General features: G+C 30.2%; 2 protein-coding genes across 3 annotated transcripts in view; both read right to left on the bottom strand.

Annotated features, from left to right (window-relative positions):
* Positions 1–1,533: 1,533 nt before the first annotated feature.
* LOC111679254 (ubiquitin-conjugating enzyme E2 G2) lies at positions 1,534–3,836 on the bottom strand. The gene is made up of 5 exons (XM_023440789.2): positions 3,423–3,836; positions 3,256–3,337; positions 3,069–3,187; positions 2,865–3,005; positions 1,534–1,693 (listed from the first exon to the last, which is right to left on the bottom strand). The coding sequence occupies exons 1-5, from the start codon at positions 3,463–3,465 to the stop codon at positions 1,575–1,577; spliced, it is 504 nt and encodes a 167-aa protein (XP_023296557.1). The 5' UTR covers positions 3,466–3,836; the 3' UTR covers positions 1,534–1,574.
* Positions 3,837–17,262: 13,426 nt separating this feature from the next.
* The window catches only part of LOC111679255 (netrin-A), a 140,885-nt gene continuing 139,093 nt past the window's right edge, over positions 17,263–19,054 (bottom strand). The window contains exons 6-8 of one of the 2 annotated variants that reach the window (XM_046945984.1): positions 18,605–18,670; positions 18,260–18,539; positions 17,263–18,185 (exon numbers count right to left, since the gene is read on the bottom strand). In XM_046945984.1, the coding sequence (XP_046801940.1) occupies positions 18,044–18,185; positions 18,260–18,539; positions 18,605–18,670 (488 nt within the window). In that variant the 3' untranslated portion in view covers positions 17,263–18,043. The remainder of the gene's footprint in view (positions 18,186–18,259; positions 18,540–18,604; positions 18,671–19,054) is intronic. The other variant, XM_046945985.1, reaches the window with a different exon arrangement.

Genomic DNA, 19,054 nt, shown 5'->3' with positions numbered 1-19,054 from the left:
GTGCTTCTACTACCTATATGAAGGTATAGATTGTTTAGTGTGGGTTTCTTTAAAGGGAAAGGATCCAGATTACTTATGTTGAAGAGCTGAGGAGGGTCTGAATACGGCTTTAATCTTGGCTCAACCGAGAGGCTTCAATGTTAACCCGGCACATACGGAAATCTGTAGCTGAAGTGCATGGAACAATCAATATACATACAAACAGCTACAACGCTAATTTATGTGGACTCGTAGATGAAGATCCACGCGTTGCTACATACAACATCTCTTGTCCACATTTCCATCGTTATTAATACATATACCTATTAAATTTATGTTGAAGGTATTTCGACAGAGACCAAAATATGCAACCGCTAAATACGAATATTTTCGAGATATGATTGTTTCAAAGTTAACATAATAAATATATTTTAAAGAAGGATATAACAAATTTTATACTTTTATTTTAAAGTCAGCAAATTGGACTTTTAGATAATATAATTGATTTCATAAATTAATGTGCCTTAAAGCTCTTATATAGCGCCAATATGGCCAGAAATTAAGGCTTTTCAAGTTTTAGAATTGGATGTCATTGCAAGTGTGTCAAAATAAAGTGTGTAGTAAAGTGTGTAAACCCCAGATGTTTATTGCTTTTTTAGGTTTATTACGCACATTTTCCATGTAAAATTTCTACAATATACCATCAATAACTTTATTGAGCATTTATGAATATGGGAAAAAGTCTTTATTTTAAAGTCGTTAGATTAGACTTTCAGGTAACAAAATATTTCATTAATAAAAAATATTAACGTTTTAAATATGAGTAATCTTTAAGACACGATATTTAGAAAACCTGATGAGATGAATAAATTCTTGGCAGATACATTGCTCTTTAGGCTAAACAAATTGTTGGCCTGTGTTATTAAAATCAGAATTAATTTTCGACTTAAACTTGTTTTAAATTTAACATAATCTCTTTACGAAGTTTAAGTAGAATTCCGTGTGCAAAAAAATCCTAAAAAAATACTTATCGGTCTCAAATCCGTTTAAAGAGAATTTTGTTAAATATGCTATTGCCTTCAAATAAATTCATGCTATTGTTGTTTTAAAGTTAATAAAATAAATAATATTAAATTGCGTTGTATGATTTTTATTGATTTATTTTCAATTTTATTGAATTTTATTTTTATTATATTTCTTTTGTTGTATTTAACTTATTTAATAATATTTACTAAATTTTCTTGTTTTGTTAAAAAAAATATTTATATAAGTTCATCATTAAATTAAAAATAGTAAGGTTTTGCTAATTTTGGTTTCAAATACATATGAGAACAAAAAATATATATTTAATTAAAAATACAAATAAAAAAACACACTTTTAAAGCTGCTGTGGGAGAGTTTAGTAATGAATTTAACGATAATGAAAAAAGGAAGTAATTTTGTTTTAAAAAATTTGAAATTTAAAGATTGTAAGAAAGAGAGAGAGGCAATTTTTGTTATTTGTTTTCATTGATTTTTCTAAATTTTTGTTGCTGTTGTTGCTTTTGTATGATGTTTTTTTTGTTTGCCTAATGTTTAATAAAAAACAGAAATTCTTATGATGGTAAACCCAAAGTCTTACGGACTAAACGTTTGGCGATTTGATTGAATTCTTCGCGTTTTTCACGCCACATTATAGCTGCATCAACATTAGCACCGGATTCATCGTTGGGTTCTGAAAATGGAAAATGTTATTACATATTAGCAATTTTATTTTGGAAATGCGTAATTTGTGTTCGCGAACAATGGATGTTATCGCGATAACTGTGGATGTATAAAAATTCTAAATATGAATTTGACAAGATCTTAAAGGAGTTAGTTCGCTACAATCTAAACTCGTTAGATTGAAAGGAGGATGTACATATGTATATACACCAAATCTGAAGGAATACACTTAGGCCCCTATTGGGCCTGTTGTGCGCTCCTCAACCAGTGCCACAGGTAGGAATCTAACCCACCACCTTCGGTCTACCAAACTAGAACACTAACCTCTTAACTACCGGAGGCCACCACTAACCTACCGTTAAATTGCATAAATTATTAACCAAATTTGGATAAAAATTGATTTTCTCTGAATAACATAATAGTAACATCGTTGGACAATCTGTGTTGCATTGTAGTATATCGTAATTTTTTATTAATTTATTGGTGTTTCAAAAAATTCTATTTATGACATACAACACTACAACAATGCGACATCGATTGTAAATTGAACAATTACTACTTTTGTACTGAGGAATAGATCAAAAGGTTAGGTTATGGCCCATAAAAAGGTACACCTCCACTCGAATTTGATTATTTTCAAAGAGTGAAAATCCAAAAGCAGAGAAACAAAGAGAACATGAAAGAAAAATATGTATGACACACAACACTACTACGATACGACATCGATTGTGAATTGGATAATTGCTACTTTTAAAAGAGAAATGTTTATAAGTTTGTACTGGGGAATATATCATAAGGCTGTGACCCATAAAAAGTACACATCCACACGGACGTCATTAGATTCAAAGAGTGAAAATCCAAAAGCAGAGAAACACAGAAACAAAGACGAATTTATGTAAAGAGGATAGATGAATGGAAACTAACCTATGCTAAAGGAGTTGAAATTAAAAGATTTACCAAATCAGTAACATATCATCTATGGACTACGAAGGTTAAGTCACGCAATTTCCACTTGTTCGTCACGGAATAAATCATAAACTTTAAAAGCAATTCCTATTTTACTATCAATATTACATAATATAGCTCTAACTGAAAAAAGTGATTACTGTCCAACTCCAAAAAAATTAATCTTAACTATAATAAAAATATAATGCCGATAAATATAAGATTGTAAAACTTACCAGCCAACATTGAAACAACACTGAGTAATATCTTTTCTACACTTTGTACAGGACTCCAACGTTCAGCCGATGATTCATAACCCATAGGATCATCGCCTGGAGCATGTAATATTGATATGCAAACACGGCCATCAGCAAAAACTTTAAAAATTATACAAATTCATTAAAGTAGCCATAATTAATAATCAAATAATGATAACTTACTATTAGGATGAAACATTTCACAAGTAAACTTCATTTTAGGGGGACTTAAGGGATAATCTGGCGGGAATATTAAGCGGGCAGGGAAAACGCCACCCTCAAAACAAGTGCCTTCAGGGCCTCTATAATAAATGACATTTATTTAGCAAAGTATTTCTTTTTTTGTATAACAAACAACAGCACAACTTACGCTATTAAAGCCTCCCATTCAAAAAAGTTATCTTCACTAACGGGACCGGCCACAATACCTTCCGGTGGGTCCAAAGTCAATTCTATAAGTGATAGCGAAAATATAGATATTTTGAAACAATTAGCATATTTTAAATTCTCCACAACTTGTGTTGATTATACAATTACGTTTATATTCTGCCATAAGTCTTCTTAAAGCTGAGCCAGCCATTTTTTCTGTAGTTTACTTCAAGTTTTGCAACCTTACCACAAGATGTGTTGTGTTTTTCTTCCTTTCTCCCACTTACCCACAACCGTCCACAACCCACTCTGAGACTTTCCTGTTTTTTTTTTTTTTTGCCAACGAAAAAAAATATTTTCTGACGGCTTTTGTTTACTTTCTATTTTTTTCCAAGTGTAATTTTTACGGCTCATGCATAAATTCTATTAAGTTTTTGTAGAATATTTATAGCAATTTACGGTAAATAATAGTTATATATTATTATTGCAAATTTTTGACGTAAATTTTGTATGAAAATTTATAAGTTTTTAATAGTCCAAAGAAAAATCCAAATAAAAACGTCACGACACAAAGAAATGAATTATGACCAAAGACCTGCGCCGACATAAATAAACCAAGGCGGCGGCTGACACTAAAAATTTTGACGGCGTCCTTCAATCTATTTTAAGGCGGCTATTTTTATATTGGTGTTAAAATTAGGAATAATTATGAAAAATTAAAACTATTCTTAGTAAATTGTTGCATTTAAACTAAGCTTTTAGTGCCATTTTCAAGTTTTATTTGTATTTTTGTATATATAAACATATTATTATACCGGGAATTTCTGAGAGAACGTTAAATTAAAATTTGGTATGGCAACACTAATTATGAGTGTTCTTAATGAATAAACAGGATGATCATTATAAAGATAAATCTTTTAAGAATGCGACCGTTAAATGTTGCAAAAAGTATACGAGCGTATCTGCAGTGATACACGGTTGTCAGATCTTACAACGTTGGCAGTAAACTGTTCAGAAAACGTCTAACAATCGTCTATACTTAAATTTTTTCTTTTGCAACGTTGTCAGAAAAAAAGCATTACTGACAATATTGGAAGACAAAGTTTGTAAGTTTACGCTGTTATTAGACATTTTATGCACATTTTACTGTCAACGTTGTAAGATCTAACAACCGTGTATACATTGCATAACAGTGGCATAACAACGTACATAAGTACGCCAGTGACAATCTACCGAATGAATTTAAGTAAAAGAGTGCAAAAATTCAATGGGACGATAGAGGACGTTGCAATGGAAATTAATCGTTCGCTGCAGTTTATTTTTCAAGAGGAAAATCATCCGCTTTTGCATACATGTAAGATAACTGCATTTATCAAAGTAAAGAAAAAACCCGGCTCATTTGCGCAGACACAATGACAAATGTCACTGAGTTGAAGAAGCCAGTTTAGGAGGCTTCAAATAAAAAAATAGATCTGAAATATAATGCTGTTATAACTGCGGAAGGATAGGTCATATTCAGCAAAATTTAGAATAAGTTAACAAATCTATAAATGGCGAAAGAAAAAAAACTTTGAACACAAAAAGTTGGCGTTTTGTTTCAATTATATGAAACCCTAATTTGGTTTGTGAAAATGTGACAGGGTGTTTCTGGTAATGGTGTTTGTTATTGAAAATAGATATAGGGTGATACAAAACCGTTAGACTTAAATTGTTTTTTTAAATTTGTAGTGAATTTGTTCCTTTAAACAATAATAATTATAAACAATTAAAAATACAATTAAAAAATTATTTTAAATTAAGTTTTAAACCAATTTACAAAGTGCGTGATGGACGAAAATATGGATAGTTATCCTGCCGCAATATAAATTGAAACCTTTCTTGATAGCAAACTATCATTAACGGAAAATTTGCACAAATACTATAAGATGGTTTTGTAAGACATCGGGAAAAAGTTGACAAGGACATTTACTTGAGTTCTTTAAATTCAGGCCTAAAACTACTACTGTTTTGATCAACTATTATTTTTAAACTATAATCCTTAAATTTCACAAGAAGATAAACCTCAGAAACAATATATGCCAACAATGGGATAACTAGTATTTAAAGTACAATATTCTACTTTTTTATTGCGGCTATAGAGTACAATAATAAATTGATTATCATTGAACATATATCATACACAAAAATATAAGTTTAAAACAAAAATATATAAAAAAAACTCTGATATAAAAGTCCTGGAATAAAACAGGAACAAGTATTAACGGACAATAACAACAGGAATTATGTATTGTTGGCAATAGCAACAGGAGCGGTGAAAATGTTCTTAAAACCACAGCAACAAACAGATGGGTCACGGTGTGACACGAAATTTATGAATGAAAAAAGTTTTTTTTATACATACATGTTCCCAATTTTCAACAGAGATGAGAATTTTTGTTTTGGTACAAATATCAAAAGTCGGGGACATTATATTTGTATTGTTTAATTAAGTTAAAGAACAAAGTAGTATTTGTGTAAGTAGTAATAATGTCACGACGTACGTACATGTTATAGTTTTAGTTAAATCCCTTTAATTACTTTTTTTCTGACTCTAGCTCTTACGCTCCAAAAAGAGTACATTCAATAGGACTAAAACTGGTCCAAAAATAGCATAAATATATAAAAAATCGTACTCTATTTAACATTGAGATGTTAAATTTATATGAAACTACCCAGCAGTTCGACAAAGAGTCAATGCATACGAAAAAGTAATTTCCACTAATAGTTACCCACCTGGATGATCGTTATTCGTATGTTTTGGGTCATTCGTCACGAATGTACCCTTTGTAATCGAGAATGAAGACAGTCGTCACTTTAGTGTCCCCTTTGTAAGCGGGAGCAGGTACAGTCTTCTCTTTACTGTCCTCAAGTAACCTAGAGATTATACTCTTAAAATTTGTTTTTTTTTATTGTACCCTATAGATTATACTCTTAACCTAGTGTAACCTAGAGATTATACTCTTAAAATTTGTTTTTTTTGTTGTACTTCCGAAAGTAGTTATTTTATCCATCTTTTGGAGAAATGATTATTATTTTCTACTAATATGCCACCATCCGGTTGACTCAAATTTATAACTTTTGGGTCAATCGTCATATCATTGTCCCATAGTATTCTGGAGAGTAGACACTTGAAATTTTTAAATTTTAGTTCCATGACTCCAATTCGTATGTTTTTGGTCTTTCCTCACAAATAAATCTCGATTACAAGAGAATCGAGAATAAAGACAGTCGTCACTTAAGTGTCCCCTTTGTAAGCGAGAGTGGAGGCAATCGTCTCATTACTATCTCTTTGTAGGGTGTAGAGTGACGATTGACTTCCTCGTAGGACAAGCCCATGTTAAAATGGTCGGTCACCTGGGTAGGCAGGTGGCTAGGGGCCACCACAAGTGGTAAGTTAAGTGGTCAGTTCGGGACTGTCCCGTCGAACTGCTGGGTAATGAAGAGTACCATTACATTCACTACGACAATGAAAATAATTTTAAGAGTCGTTGAAACTAAATTAAAATATCAAGTAAAGCTTAAATCTCGCGTACTACCCATTATATTGTAATTCACTAGCCTAGAGTATGTTCATCAGAATATGTGTGTTCTCCTTTTTATGAAAAGAGGTAGTTGAAAAAACTTATCTATACAAAGAATCATCGTTTAATCTTAAGAAATCGAGCCTGTTTTACGCTCATTTTCGTTTGATATTCAGAAACACATTTTCCAGAACTGTCGCAAATAATATCGCTCATAAAATGTCATAAATGACAAATAAAGAGTTCCAAAGTTTCATTATTGTCTGAATCTGCACGACTAATTTTGTTGTCTAATATTACATTTAAAAAGAGTATTCGGTTGTGGTTCACTAAGAGTTTAATAAAGTCTTATCAGCTGATATGAAGATTCCCAGATCCGTTTTGTCTTCCGCTTTGCTCACGATTTTTCATTTGGCATCAATGGCTTGCAGTTCCCAACAAACTTTTTAGTGTCTCTCTGTATAACCGTCTACTATGTACATGTCCTGTGACATGTTTTTACCCTACACCACTTTAGTGGAGAGGGTATATTGGGTTTGTGCTGATGTTTGTAACGCACAATAGCATTGGTCCTATACCCACTTTAAAGTATACCAATCGGCTCAGAATTTTCTGCGTCTGTCCGTCGGTCCATGTTAACCTTGTAATCAAACTTTGAACATAATTCAATGAAATTTGGTACATGATCTTCTATTATCCCAGGGACAAAGCCTATTGAAAATTGTTAAGATCGGTCCATTATTTCACCTAGCCCCCATGCAACTGAACCCCCTGAATAGGGCTTGTAAACCTCGTAATCAAGCTACAGGTCGCAATTTTTAGATAATTCAATGAAATTTGACACATGATCTTCTGCGGTACTGTAGACGAACCCTAATAAAAATGGTTCACATCGGTCTATTATATCACCTAGCCCCCATACAACTGAAACCGCCGAATAGGGCTTTTAAGTTCATAATTATGTTGAATATTCCGTATGTCGACAAAAAGTTGCAAAACCAAGTTGTATAGTAGCAATGATGACCATCATATACTTTATAATTATAGGGCCTTGTTTGACCCTAGCCCCTATAAAAAGTCCATTCAAAATTTGACATACTGCAAATAGTACCTTTTTGGATATCTCTCTACCATCTCTAAAATGTTGTCATTCAAATTTGTACTTGTCCCCAACCGAACGTTTTTGTAATCACAATATGAATAAATGATTTGTAAGTTGTATTCAAATAAACCAAAAATATGGAAATACAATCTCATATTTGTGCATAATAAACATACGAAAAATTAAACAAGCAGAATAAAAAACATGATATTCATATATATGTATGTATTTTTAAATATATATTTTTGAAACGGAAGAAATGAAAATACATTGAACAACAGACAAACAAAACACAGAACAGGCGAACAGATACATATTTTAGCAATATCTAAGCAAAATAAAGGAACCTTTAGACGATCACACTTTACGTACATAAAGTCTAATGAAAAAGTAAGAAGAGATTTCATCCGTATGACAAAAATGAGAATTAAAGTTGTATAACAAAATAAGATGGAAACAGCTGTTTCACTACTTTGTAATTTCAAAAAATTAAGAGACTGTCAAATATTTCATATCCATTGTTTCTCTATGTGCAATGATTTCATTATATATTGCGTTTAGACGATCTCATCCGTACTTTTCTACAAAAAATGTTGAAAAAAATTATATTACTTGTGTGCTCGTGTGAAGACGCCTTAAGTGTTGTCAACATTGTAGCCAGATGTGGGGATTTCAATTAAAAAATTTAGATTTTTGGGGATTTCAAGCTTTTGATTGGGGTGATGACTTAAAATTTTCTGGCAACACTTGTTGTCGATGTAGAAAAACAATCTAGGGGTTTTTTCCAATCATTTGTAGATAAATTGGTGTCTTTACTAGATCTTGATATTAGGACTGGTAATACTGCTGTTGATGTCAATTAGAAAACTGGTTGAAGTCTGTACTTAAATGATAGCATTTTTATATGATGTTTGGCAATATCCTTTTCTTTTCTTCATTTCAAATATAATTTCAAAGTTCTTAATGATTTCTTAAATTTTTAAATTACCCAAAAAAGTACTGTAGGCAAACTTAAAAAAAATCTATAAAACTACTAAAAGGGATCTTAATTTTGATCTGATTCATTTAGATTGATTTTGTGAGAAAATGTTAAGAATGAAAAAGTAATATTTTTGTATGTGTATTGACAACATTGATCAAATTTAATACCAAACAAACTCACTACAAACTCCACTATCGAAAAAATAAACTTCGGATTTCCGTTGGAACCGGCGGATACTCTCTCTCTTATTGTATTTTGTTGGTGTCTGTGCAACACAATTTTTTGTTATTATTATTATCATTCAATAAAATAAATATATTTTAAGCGTGGTAATATTTGAGTATGTACAAATGAATGTGTGTGTGTGAGTGTGTGTATGTGGCATACACACATTTATGATAAAACATCAGTTGCACCTGTACATGAAATTGCATCGTTATAATAATCGTAATAATAAAATTGCATTTTATTTGTTGTAAACGATATCTTGTTGCCTGTCATGGCAACCTTTTATACATACATTCATATGTATGTATGTATGTAGACTTTTAAAATCATATATAAATGTAAAATATTAAATAAAATGTGCACCCGTTAAACGGATGTCCTATTGCTGTGATGCTACACGAGTGGTTTATAGTTTTTTCTTGTTGGATTGGAATGTTCAATTATTGACACTCATATGGAGACTTGAAAAAGGAGCCAGTTGAATTTAATCTCTCCCCTCTTCCACTTTTTTGTGTTTTAAATTCCAAAAATCAAATTAACACAATTTTATACAATAACATGAAATTTCTTCTGCAGTCAAAGGGGAAGATGTAAAAATACCTGTTCGACATGTGTACATATTTGACTTATACAATGGAGTGGTCCAAGATTTAATGGGCCAAAAACTTCTGAATTCTCTATGAAATTGTTGAGATTTAGTTTATTTAACATTCTTAGATTTTTGAGATTTCGAAAATGGAATAGAAATTTGTTGGAGTTTGTTGTCACATACATTTAGACAATTTATTAACAGAGAATTCAAAATTTTTTAATAAGTCGTAAAAGTTTAGTTCAAAATATACCCTGTCACCTATTTTTATCCACCTGTCAGGGTAACCATTCTTTTTTTTTTGCCTGCAACAATTCAATAAATATTCTTGCATGTTCGTTTTGTCATATTAACATATTTTAATTGTCAAAAAATCTGACTTAAATTAATTAATTTATGCACATGTATAATTAATTGTTTAATATACAGAAATATGTAATTGAATTAAAGCGTATACAGCAGAAAATCGAATATGCTGGAAAATGTAATGAAAGATAATACAAAATAACGGGAAAAACTAATTGTTTGTCATGGTTTTTGCTGTTTTTTACATAAATGCCTTTAATTAAATAAAAACGATTTTATTACAACTTTTAAATTTAATTTCATATTGCCAGACCACTTGATTAATAACTGGGCAAGTAAAATGGATAGATGACAAAAACCTGACCCGGTTTTAGCCGAAGTTGCTTTGGATGATTTAAAGTTTATTTGTGTGACATTTACCTAAAGATGAATACAACAGTGACGTTGATATCCTCTTTATCTTCATTCACTCCCACGTAGAAGTTTTTGGTCAACTGTGGATTGTGGACGAAATGTTGCGAAATCTCTTTCTGTGCCGTATCTCTATTAATTTGAACATTTTTGTTCTTGTTGCCTCCTTGGTAGACTCAAAGAAAGTCTGAATCGAAACCATATAAGTCGTGTCCCTGATCTTAATCTCACTCCTTCCGAAGTGCTCTCAGATTCGGATACCCAACTTCTAGTCGTGACTGAGTATTAGGGATTGTCGATTTTAAAATCATCTAAATGATATCGCGTTATAAATACCAAAATCTGTTAAGATCTATCCCACTGGTCCTTCAAAAAATCTATCGTTTGAGTAGCTGAGAGGCGGGAGGTCAGCAACCTTGGGAATAATTTAAATCGTTTACAGCTCGGACGAGTTGAGGTTAACTCGATATCTAATCTATATAAAAATATATTCTATGGTTTTTGTTGTTTCTTCTCGAATTGTTGTGTCTGACCTCCTCTTGTTGTTACTGACTGTTTCAAACTTTGCTTTTTAGTCGAGTTATCAGCCATTGAAGAAAGGATTTTATTGATCGGCCGGAAAGATTTAGCCTAGTTTAGTGAGAACAAGTCATCCAAAGAAAGAGATTCGTTAGGCTTTTTAGCTAACGTCGTTTGATGAACACCCCTCTGGTTGGTGAAAAATGCCTGTGGGTTTACTTTTGTCCGGCTGGGTTGCAGGCACCGCTAACAAACCCAAAAACATGTTCAATTGCTACATGGTTGACTTTTTAACTTTTAAGGTAATGGCCTAAAATTCCTTACAGCTTGGGATTAATTCTTCGGTCATTTTTTTTTTGGATTTAAGTAACCCGCTGATAAATTTGGCAATCCTAAACTAGCCAGGGACTTAGAAGCTCTCGATTAGCTGTGACCTGAAATCGACTATTACTGGAATAGTTTCTAGGAAGATTATTAAGCCTCCGGCCAAATACAAAAGACACTTATTTTCCCTGGATATTCTAACAATATAAAGACAATATAGAGGGAAAGGTAAAAAAGTCTGGTGCTCACATAAATTTTGGATAGACAACTTCCATTTTAGAATAAGTTGAAAGGAGAAATGTCCCTGTGCCGCTATCGAGCCTGTTGGGCTTAATAAAAAAATTCGTGTTTTTTGAAGTTCCTCCATTAATGCAACCTGCATACCCTGATAATGCAGAGCCTACTAATGGAAGATTTTTAGGTTATGACTTAAAATTATGTACTCAAGGATATTTCTTGAATTATATATATAGTAAATAGTATGATATTTAAAGTACCTGTCGAGTCAAGCAATAGTATTTTGGTGCAATTTAGTTCTAGATGAAGCAATATGTTTAATTCCAATTGGTTTTAATATCCTCAACATATGCTACGCGCGTGGCACCATTCTCATTTTTGACTGCTTATCTAGTACCAACTTACTCAGTAGGTCCCTATAAAACTTTCGCTAAAAATTCTTATGAAAATTCTATCTGTGTTCTGTAGTAAGAATTTATGTCAATGAACTTTCTCTAGTAGTTAAATGTAGAAATGTTCTAAGTGTTGGCTACCAGGGTATTACAATATACAATGTAATAAGGTCTTTGATGAACTGGCAAAATATTGACTCACACGAAGCGGACGGGACGATATTCCTATTAGTTAGCTGTAGAGTATAACTCAGGTTAGGGAAATTTCGTATTACCTTTTATTTTTCGGCATCTGAACTCATTTATTCTCAGCAACAAGGCCACAGTTCTAGTTTGTATTGATTTGGTTTTTAGATATAAGAAGTTTTTTCTTCATAGATTTGCTTCTAACTTTGGTGTACAGTGTTCGTTTAATATTTGAACAATTTGGAAACCATGAACTTTATATCAATATACTCATAGAAGTTGTCTCACTCAATATGTATAATAATGTTTATGGTATTTATGCCACTATTTGGAGAGTCTTTTCTTTTTTTGTCTATTCTAGATTCTCCAGGAAATCGTAAAAATAAATAACAATGGAACCCAGTGATTTTTCAGCATAGTTTTACATCTATTGTTCTTAACCCTTTTAATCTAAAAAAAATCAACAGTGATAACTTTATTTTGTACATACAGTTATTAGATCTTACTATGTTGTCAGAAAAATGTTCAGAAAATGTCTAACAATCGTGTCAACTTACAATTGTGTGCCATTTAAAATTGTCAGAAATGCTTTTTCTGACAACATTTCAAACCCAACGTGTATGTTCACAAAATTGTTAGAACTTTTTTCTGCCAATATTGTAAGATCTGACAACCGTATATACACAGCTTTAGTCGGGTTTGATTGACTCTACATTATTTCTTGTTTAAATTGAATTAAAACAGTTGTTAGATCTTACTATGTTGTCAGTAAAATGTTAAAAAAATGTGTAATAACCGTGACAACTCACAATTGTGTGTCATTTAAAATTGTCAGAAATGCTTTTTCTGACAACGTTTCAAAACCAAAGTGTAAATTCACACGATTATTAAAACATTTTTCTGCAACGTTGTAAGATCTGACAAACGTGTATACGCAGCTTTAGTCGGGTTTGATTGACTCTACCTTCTTTCTTGTTTAAATTGAATTAAAACAGTTGTTAGGTCTTACTATGTTGTCAGTAAATTGTTAAGAAAATGTTTAATAACCGTGTCAACTTACAATTGTGTGCCATTTAAAATTTTCAGAAATTCTTTTTCTGACAAAATTTTAAATCCAAAGTGTATGTTCACACAATTGTTAGAACTTTTTTCAGCCAACGTTGTAAGATCTGACAAAAGTGTATACGCAGCTTTAGTCGGGTTTGATTGACTCTACCTTCTATCTTTTTTAAATTGAATTAAAACAGTTGTTAGATCTTACTATGTTGTCAGTAAAATGTTAAGAAAATGTCTAATAATTTCAAATCCAAAGTGTATGTTCACACAATTGTTAGAACTTTTTTCTGCCAACGTTGTAAGATCTGACAACCGTGTATACGAAGCTTTATTCAGGTTTGATTGACTCTATCTTCTTTTTTGTTTAAATTGAATTAAAACAGTTGTTAGATCTTACTATGTTGTCAGTAAAATGTTAAGAAAATGTCTAATAACCGTGTCAACTTACAATTGTGTGTCATTTAAAATTGTCAAAAATGCTTTTTCAGACAACGTTTCAAACTCAGAGCGTAAGTTCACACAATTATTAGAACATTTTTCTGCCAACGTTGTAAGATCTGACAACTGCAGATCTGACTACGCAGCTTTAGTCGGGTTTGATTTTTCCTACCTTCTTTCTTATTTAAATTGAATTAAAACAACTTTTATTTTTGTTTAACTGTACAATATTAGTTTCTTTTTATTAATACATTTTGTTTTTGTTTTAATAAGATATACTTTTTTATTGCAATAATTTTGTGTTGTTTTTTTATGTTTTTTCTTCATGTTGTTGTTAGTTTTTCAATTGACATTCAATTAAATCGATATTTAAAATATTCAATAAATGGGACATTAAGAATTTTTGTGCAATGCAGTTTATATGGACTTTTAATTCTTTTGTTTAAAATATAAATTTTTGTTTTTTTCAAAATTTAATTTTTTTCATTTATTTACTAATTTATAAGAGAAATAATGTTTTCCTGTGTTTGTGTGTATGTTTTTTATCAGTAAAATATTTTTGTTAAAACTACAATAAAATTATTACACAAAAGATGAATTAATTATCAGACTTAAGAAGATTATTTTTATAAATATTATGTTGGTTTTTCAATATATATAAAATATATAATAGAATATTTTTTTAATATTTTATATAGAAAAAAATGTTTTTATTAAGGATTAAATTATAAAATAAAAAAATAATAATATTAAATATTTCTTTGTAATTTATACATTAATTAATACTATTTTATGTGTTGTTGTTATAAGAATAATTAACAAAAAGTATTTAAATATTAAAAATTATTGCATTTTGGTTTATTTTGTTTATTGAAGGATTTGATTTTATATTGTAGTTGTTGTTATTGTTTTTTAAAATGGGCGTGTTATTTCTGTTTTTTTTTGTGGGCGGGATTAAGTATTTAAGGTTATTTTTTAACACAGTTTTATTTATTTTAATTGCTACTTTAGTAGGATTTTGTTAATTAAATATTATTGCTTTATTTTATTTAAGTTTTGTTTTTTCGTTTTGGAAATCTTTTAAATAAATTTTCTTTAATTTTTAGAATTAAATAAAAATATTTAAAATATTCGTTTTTATTCGTTATTCATTTTTGTGGAGAGTTTATTATTTTCTTTTTATGATAGGAATTCATCAACTATTTTTGATGTGGAACAAAACTAAAAACTATTTTGATTAATATTCGTTAGTATTACTAAAGAAAATTTTAAATAAAATAATAATATTCGGCTTTGCCGAATCCTGAGTACCGTGCACCATTTTTTTTTCAGAAATATCGGATTGTGATCTATAAGTTCAAAATTTTTACAAACTAATTTAAATTATATAAAGGGGGTTTAAAAAGATATAGAAAATAATTGGGACTTTCATTTGCACGATCAAATTTGCCATAGGTGCAGTTTCATGAACATTATAAGAGGTTAACTAAAAGTACCAAATCTTTTAAGAGTTTGGTACTTTTAGTTGGTGTATTGTTTTGGTCTTCAGATATAAGAACTTTTCTCCCTCATAGATTTGCTTCTAACTTTGGTGTGAAGTTGTATTTGAACTATTTGGGAACCATGAACTTTATACCAATGTATTCATAGAAGTTGTGTCCATGGTCTTATTGCCACTATTTGGAGCGTCCAAATGTCCATGAATATTTCGATCCGCCACCAGAGTTATGGCGCGACAATTGAATATTACACCGACTTTACAATTTGAAAGTCCTTTTATCGTTTACATGAGTATTCCTAATCTGAAATTGATATCTTTTTTATTCATTAAAATGTTTCGAAAATAAGCTTCAAAATTGTTTACTATTTAAAAATTATCATATTTATTTACAAAATGGTGCTGGTTTAAAAAAAATAAAGTAAAATTAAGTCAATTTACAAATGATATATGTATAAAATTATTATTTAATAAATAAATGCAGTTAGTATATAATTTATTTAATTTTTGCTTAATTTATAAAAAACTAATAATAATAAACAGAATTATTGCAAATTTTTGTAAATTTTTTTTTTTTCAAAGAATTTTCCCATATTTTCTATATATGAAATTGGTGCTATGTATTAAAAACTTTTCAAATTATATATAATTAAAAAATTATTCTCAGTTTTAGAACAATGGAATTCCTCGCAGGTCAAAGTTTATTTGAATTTCTCTTAAGAAATGGGTTCATCAAAGGGCTTACTCATGATCTCTCATATGAGCAAGATATCTTGCTTTAACATTAGCCAGTCAAACATAACTGATTTATCACTCTCTCTCTCTCTCTCTCCCGATACCTACTTTAAGGTATGAACGGGCAAAGAGCTATATCTTATACTCCAGCATTGAAACTTTCATTCGCTTACGTAGGTATGTGTGAACAAAGAATGAGAGAGCTAACTATCTACCGAGAGTTTATTACCAAGTACATCCAATATGTTCGTCAGTTACATTGAAAATTCCTTTGAGATTATGTTAACTTCGTAATAGACCCATCAGCTTAAGAACATTTAATCTTTGGTATATTTTAAAATTAGAGAACTCGACGAATGGTCATTGAATGCTTTACTCAAGGAATATTCGTGATAGAGTTATGTTTTGCGAAGAAATTCCTTGCTACGGTCTTTTATATATTTCGATGAGGTGAAACATAAGAAATGTTTAGCGTTATCTTAGGAGTTATATATTCGCGGAATATTCGTGTGAAACGGAAAATGTCTACATATTTAACATAGAAGTTGTTCTATATAAAATTACCATATTTTTCAGTTACGAGGTTTAATGGAATACCTAAAACCTAACATTGTGATAGTGAACTTCTGATCCTCAACGAATTAGTAGATAAGATGAAAGATTTAATGAGAATTTTTGATATATTTCAAACTGATATCGGAGTGTCCACTACTTTATCAATATTCTGTTGAACTGCTTAAAGTTCTTACAGAGCTTTTCCTCCAACCAAATATTAGTATAAAATTTAAAGTGGAACTTTCAAAGTTAATAACTAGTGTGGGTTCACGCTAATAACTAACCTCTACAAAAGCTTTTGGGCAAATTGAAGTTTTTTAAGTGCAAAAGATCTTTTAGAATGCTTTTGTAGCTCATTTTCCTAAAGAAGCAATAACTATTAATGAATCAGTGAATCATAGAGCTTTCCGCCACTCTGTATATCGTTAACGAATAAAGCTTTTGGTAAAGCATTTAGTTACCACGTGACCTTTTATCATGATGACATCTGATATTAAATCGTATTAAAGTCCTGTATGTCACATTGTATATATTTGGTAGATAAGAATATTATTTCTTAACCCTAGTAACTAGTTCCGTAATAATTAACTCTTTTAACGGATCTTAACAACAACGACCAACAAGAGCTTGTAAAGCTTTGTGCTAAACTAGTCGGGATATTATTCTTGAGATTATTGAGTTGACAATGTTATAAAATTACAGAAGTTATATGTGTTTGGGTCAGCGAGAGCTTTTTAAACTTTGAGCTTTTTACTTGTAGAGATTTTTAGTTCCTTTAGTGAAGTTAAACATATGTAAGAACATTTTCTAAAGTTTTGTTGATACTGAGAAATGAAAAAGCTTTCTTTAATATATCTACTAAGAGTATTAAAGGTTTTTACTTCGAGAGCTTTTTAGTTCTTTGAGTGAAGTAGAATACATAATATTAAAAAAATAACGTTTTGGTTAAACTGAGAAGCAAAAAAAGCTTTCATCTATATTTCTATTAAGGGTAATAAAGCTTTTTTCTTTGAAAGCTTTTTTTAAATTAAGTTAATTTTAAAATTCCTATGTTGAAATATTGACCAAAAAATAAGCTATAATTCTGTCTATTATTGCTAAAATTAAAATTTAAACCCCTGCAGTTATTCTATGCACAGTGGGACTACTTCTAGTGGTATTATAAACAAATCTTTAATAATTAAATTAACGGCACGGTTTTAAAAATGTGGAAAAATCTAAAATAATAATATAAAAAATTAAAAATTTCTCATTGTAAACTTTATTTTTGTTAAAAATTGTTGAAAGTTATCGAGCTATGCATACTGTTATAAATACCCGCCGGTTGTTAAATCATCATCTTAACTAAGTTTCCAAATATTCACTTTTTGTTAATTTTTTTTAAAGTTAAGTTTTGTTTTTGCATAAAATCTATTTTTATCTGTTAATTGTTAAAACTAAAAATTAAAAAATTTCTTAAATTTTTTTCGTTTATACACATTTAAAACTTCTTAATTTTTTGTGATTTTTATGTTTTTCTTATTAATACATATTTTTTTGTTTAAAAAGTTTTACTGCTTACAGGTTACATATTAAATATTCTTATAATTGCTTAATAATGAAATGATATAGTAAGTAGTACTAAAGAGAAAAATAAAATTAAAATTATTAAAAATAAAAATAAAAACTAATTTATTCGCATGTACGCGCTCTGCGCTGAAAACGTTTCATGCGCCGATACCATTCATCTTTCCACTCAATAACAATAGAACGAGGACCAATACCCAGATAACCGGGTGGAGCTTCAGAATCTTTACCCAAAATTAAATAAGATCTGAAAGTAGCAACAAGACAAAAACAAATTTCAATAAAAAAATTAAAAAATCGGTTCTTTCAGTTTAAACTTACTTATTCATTTTAATTTTGGGACATCTACACTCTAAATTCTGCACTGGTATGATCCAGGTCATAGGACCTCGTCTTAGGATTGTATTCGTAGTTGCGTATTCTAGGGGTGTTCGCTTGAATATTGCTTGTATCTGTATATCGAATTTCACTGTTGCCATTTGTTCGTCCGTTTCCGCGCTGTCGGCGTCGTTCATTTGTTGATTTTGATTTTCTTTGGTATATTGTTCGCTGCTCGTTACCTCGGTACTCTGTTCCCGTCCAATCACTTTGGCCATTATTGCTATTATTTTTGGAAATAATGTAAATTACAAAAACGATTTCTTAAGAATTTTATAATTTTCTTACCGTAATCTCTTTTGCAGAACTTGTTGAGGTTTAGTCTTTTTGTGCTTATTTTGCATTTTTCGCATTCTGTAAGAAGATAGAAAGAAGAAAAAACATAAAAATTATAGAAATTTTCGGAATTTTGATAGAGTTGTCTTAAAACTAAAACATGAAGGGGTTAGTAAAAATCGAGCTTGAATTGCAGCAAGTTTTTGTAGGAAACTACTTCTAAATTTTTATATTAAATATGGCTACACTATAGACTAGACTATTATCTAGTCTATAGTTTAGTCTAGTCTATAGTCTAGTCTATAGTCTAGTCTATAGTCTAGTCTATAGTCTAGTCTATAGTCTAGTCTATAATCTAGTCAATAGTCTAGTCAATAGTCTAGTCTATAGTCTAGTCTATAGTCTAGTCTATAGTCTAGTCTATAGTCTAGTCTATAGTCTAGTCTATAGTCTAGTCTATAG

The sequence above is a fragment of the Lucilia cuprina genome, chromosome 3 (genome assembly GCF_022045245.1).
Source record: "Lucilia cuprina isolate Lc7/37 chromosome 3, ASM2204524v1, whole genome shotgun sequence".
Taxonomy (NCBI): Eukaryota; Metazoa; Arthropoda; class Insecta; order Diptera; family Calliphoridae; genus Lucilia; species Lucilia cuprina.
Note: the sequence above shows the minus strand (reverse complement) of the source record. Positions and strands in the feature narration are given on the sequence as shown.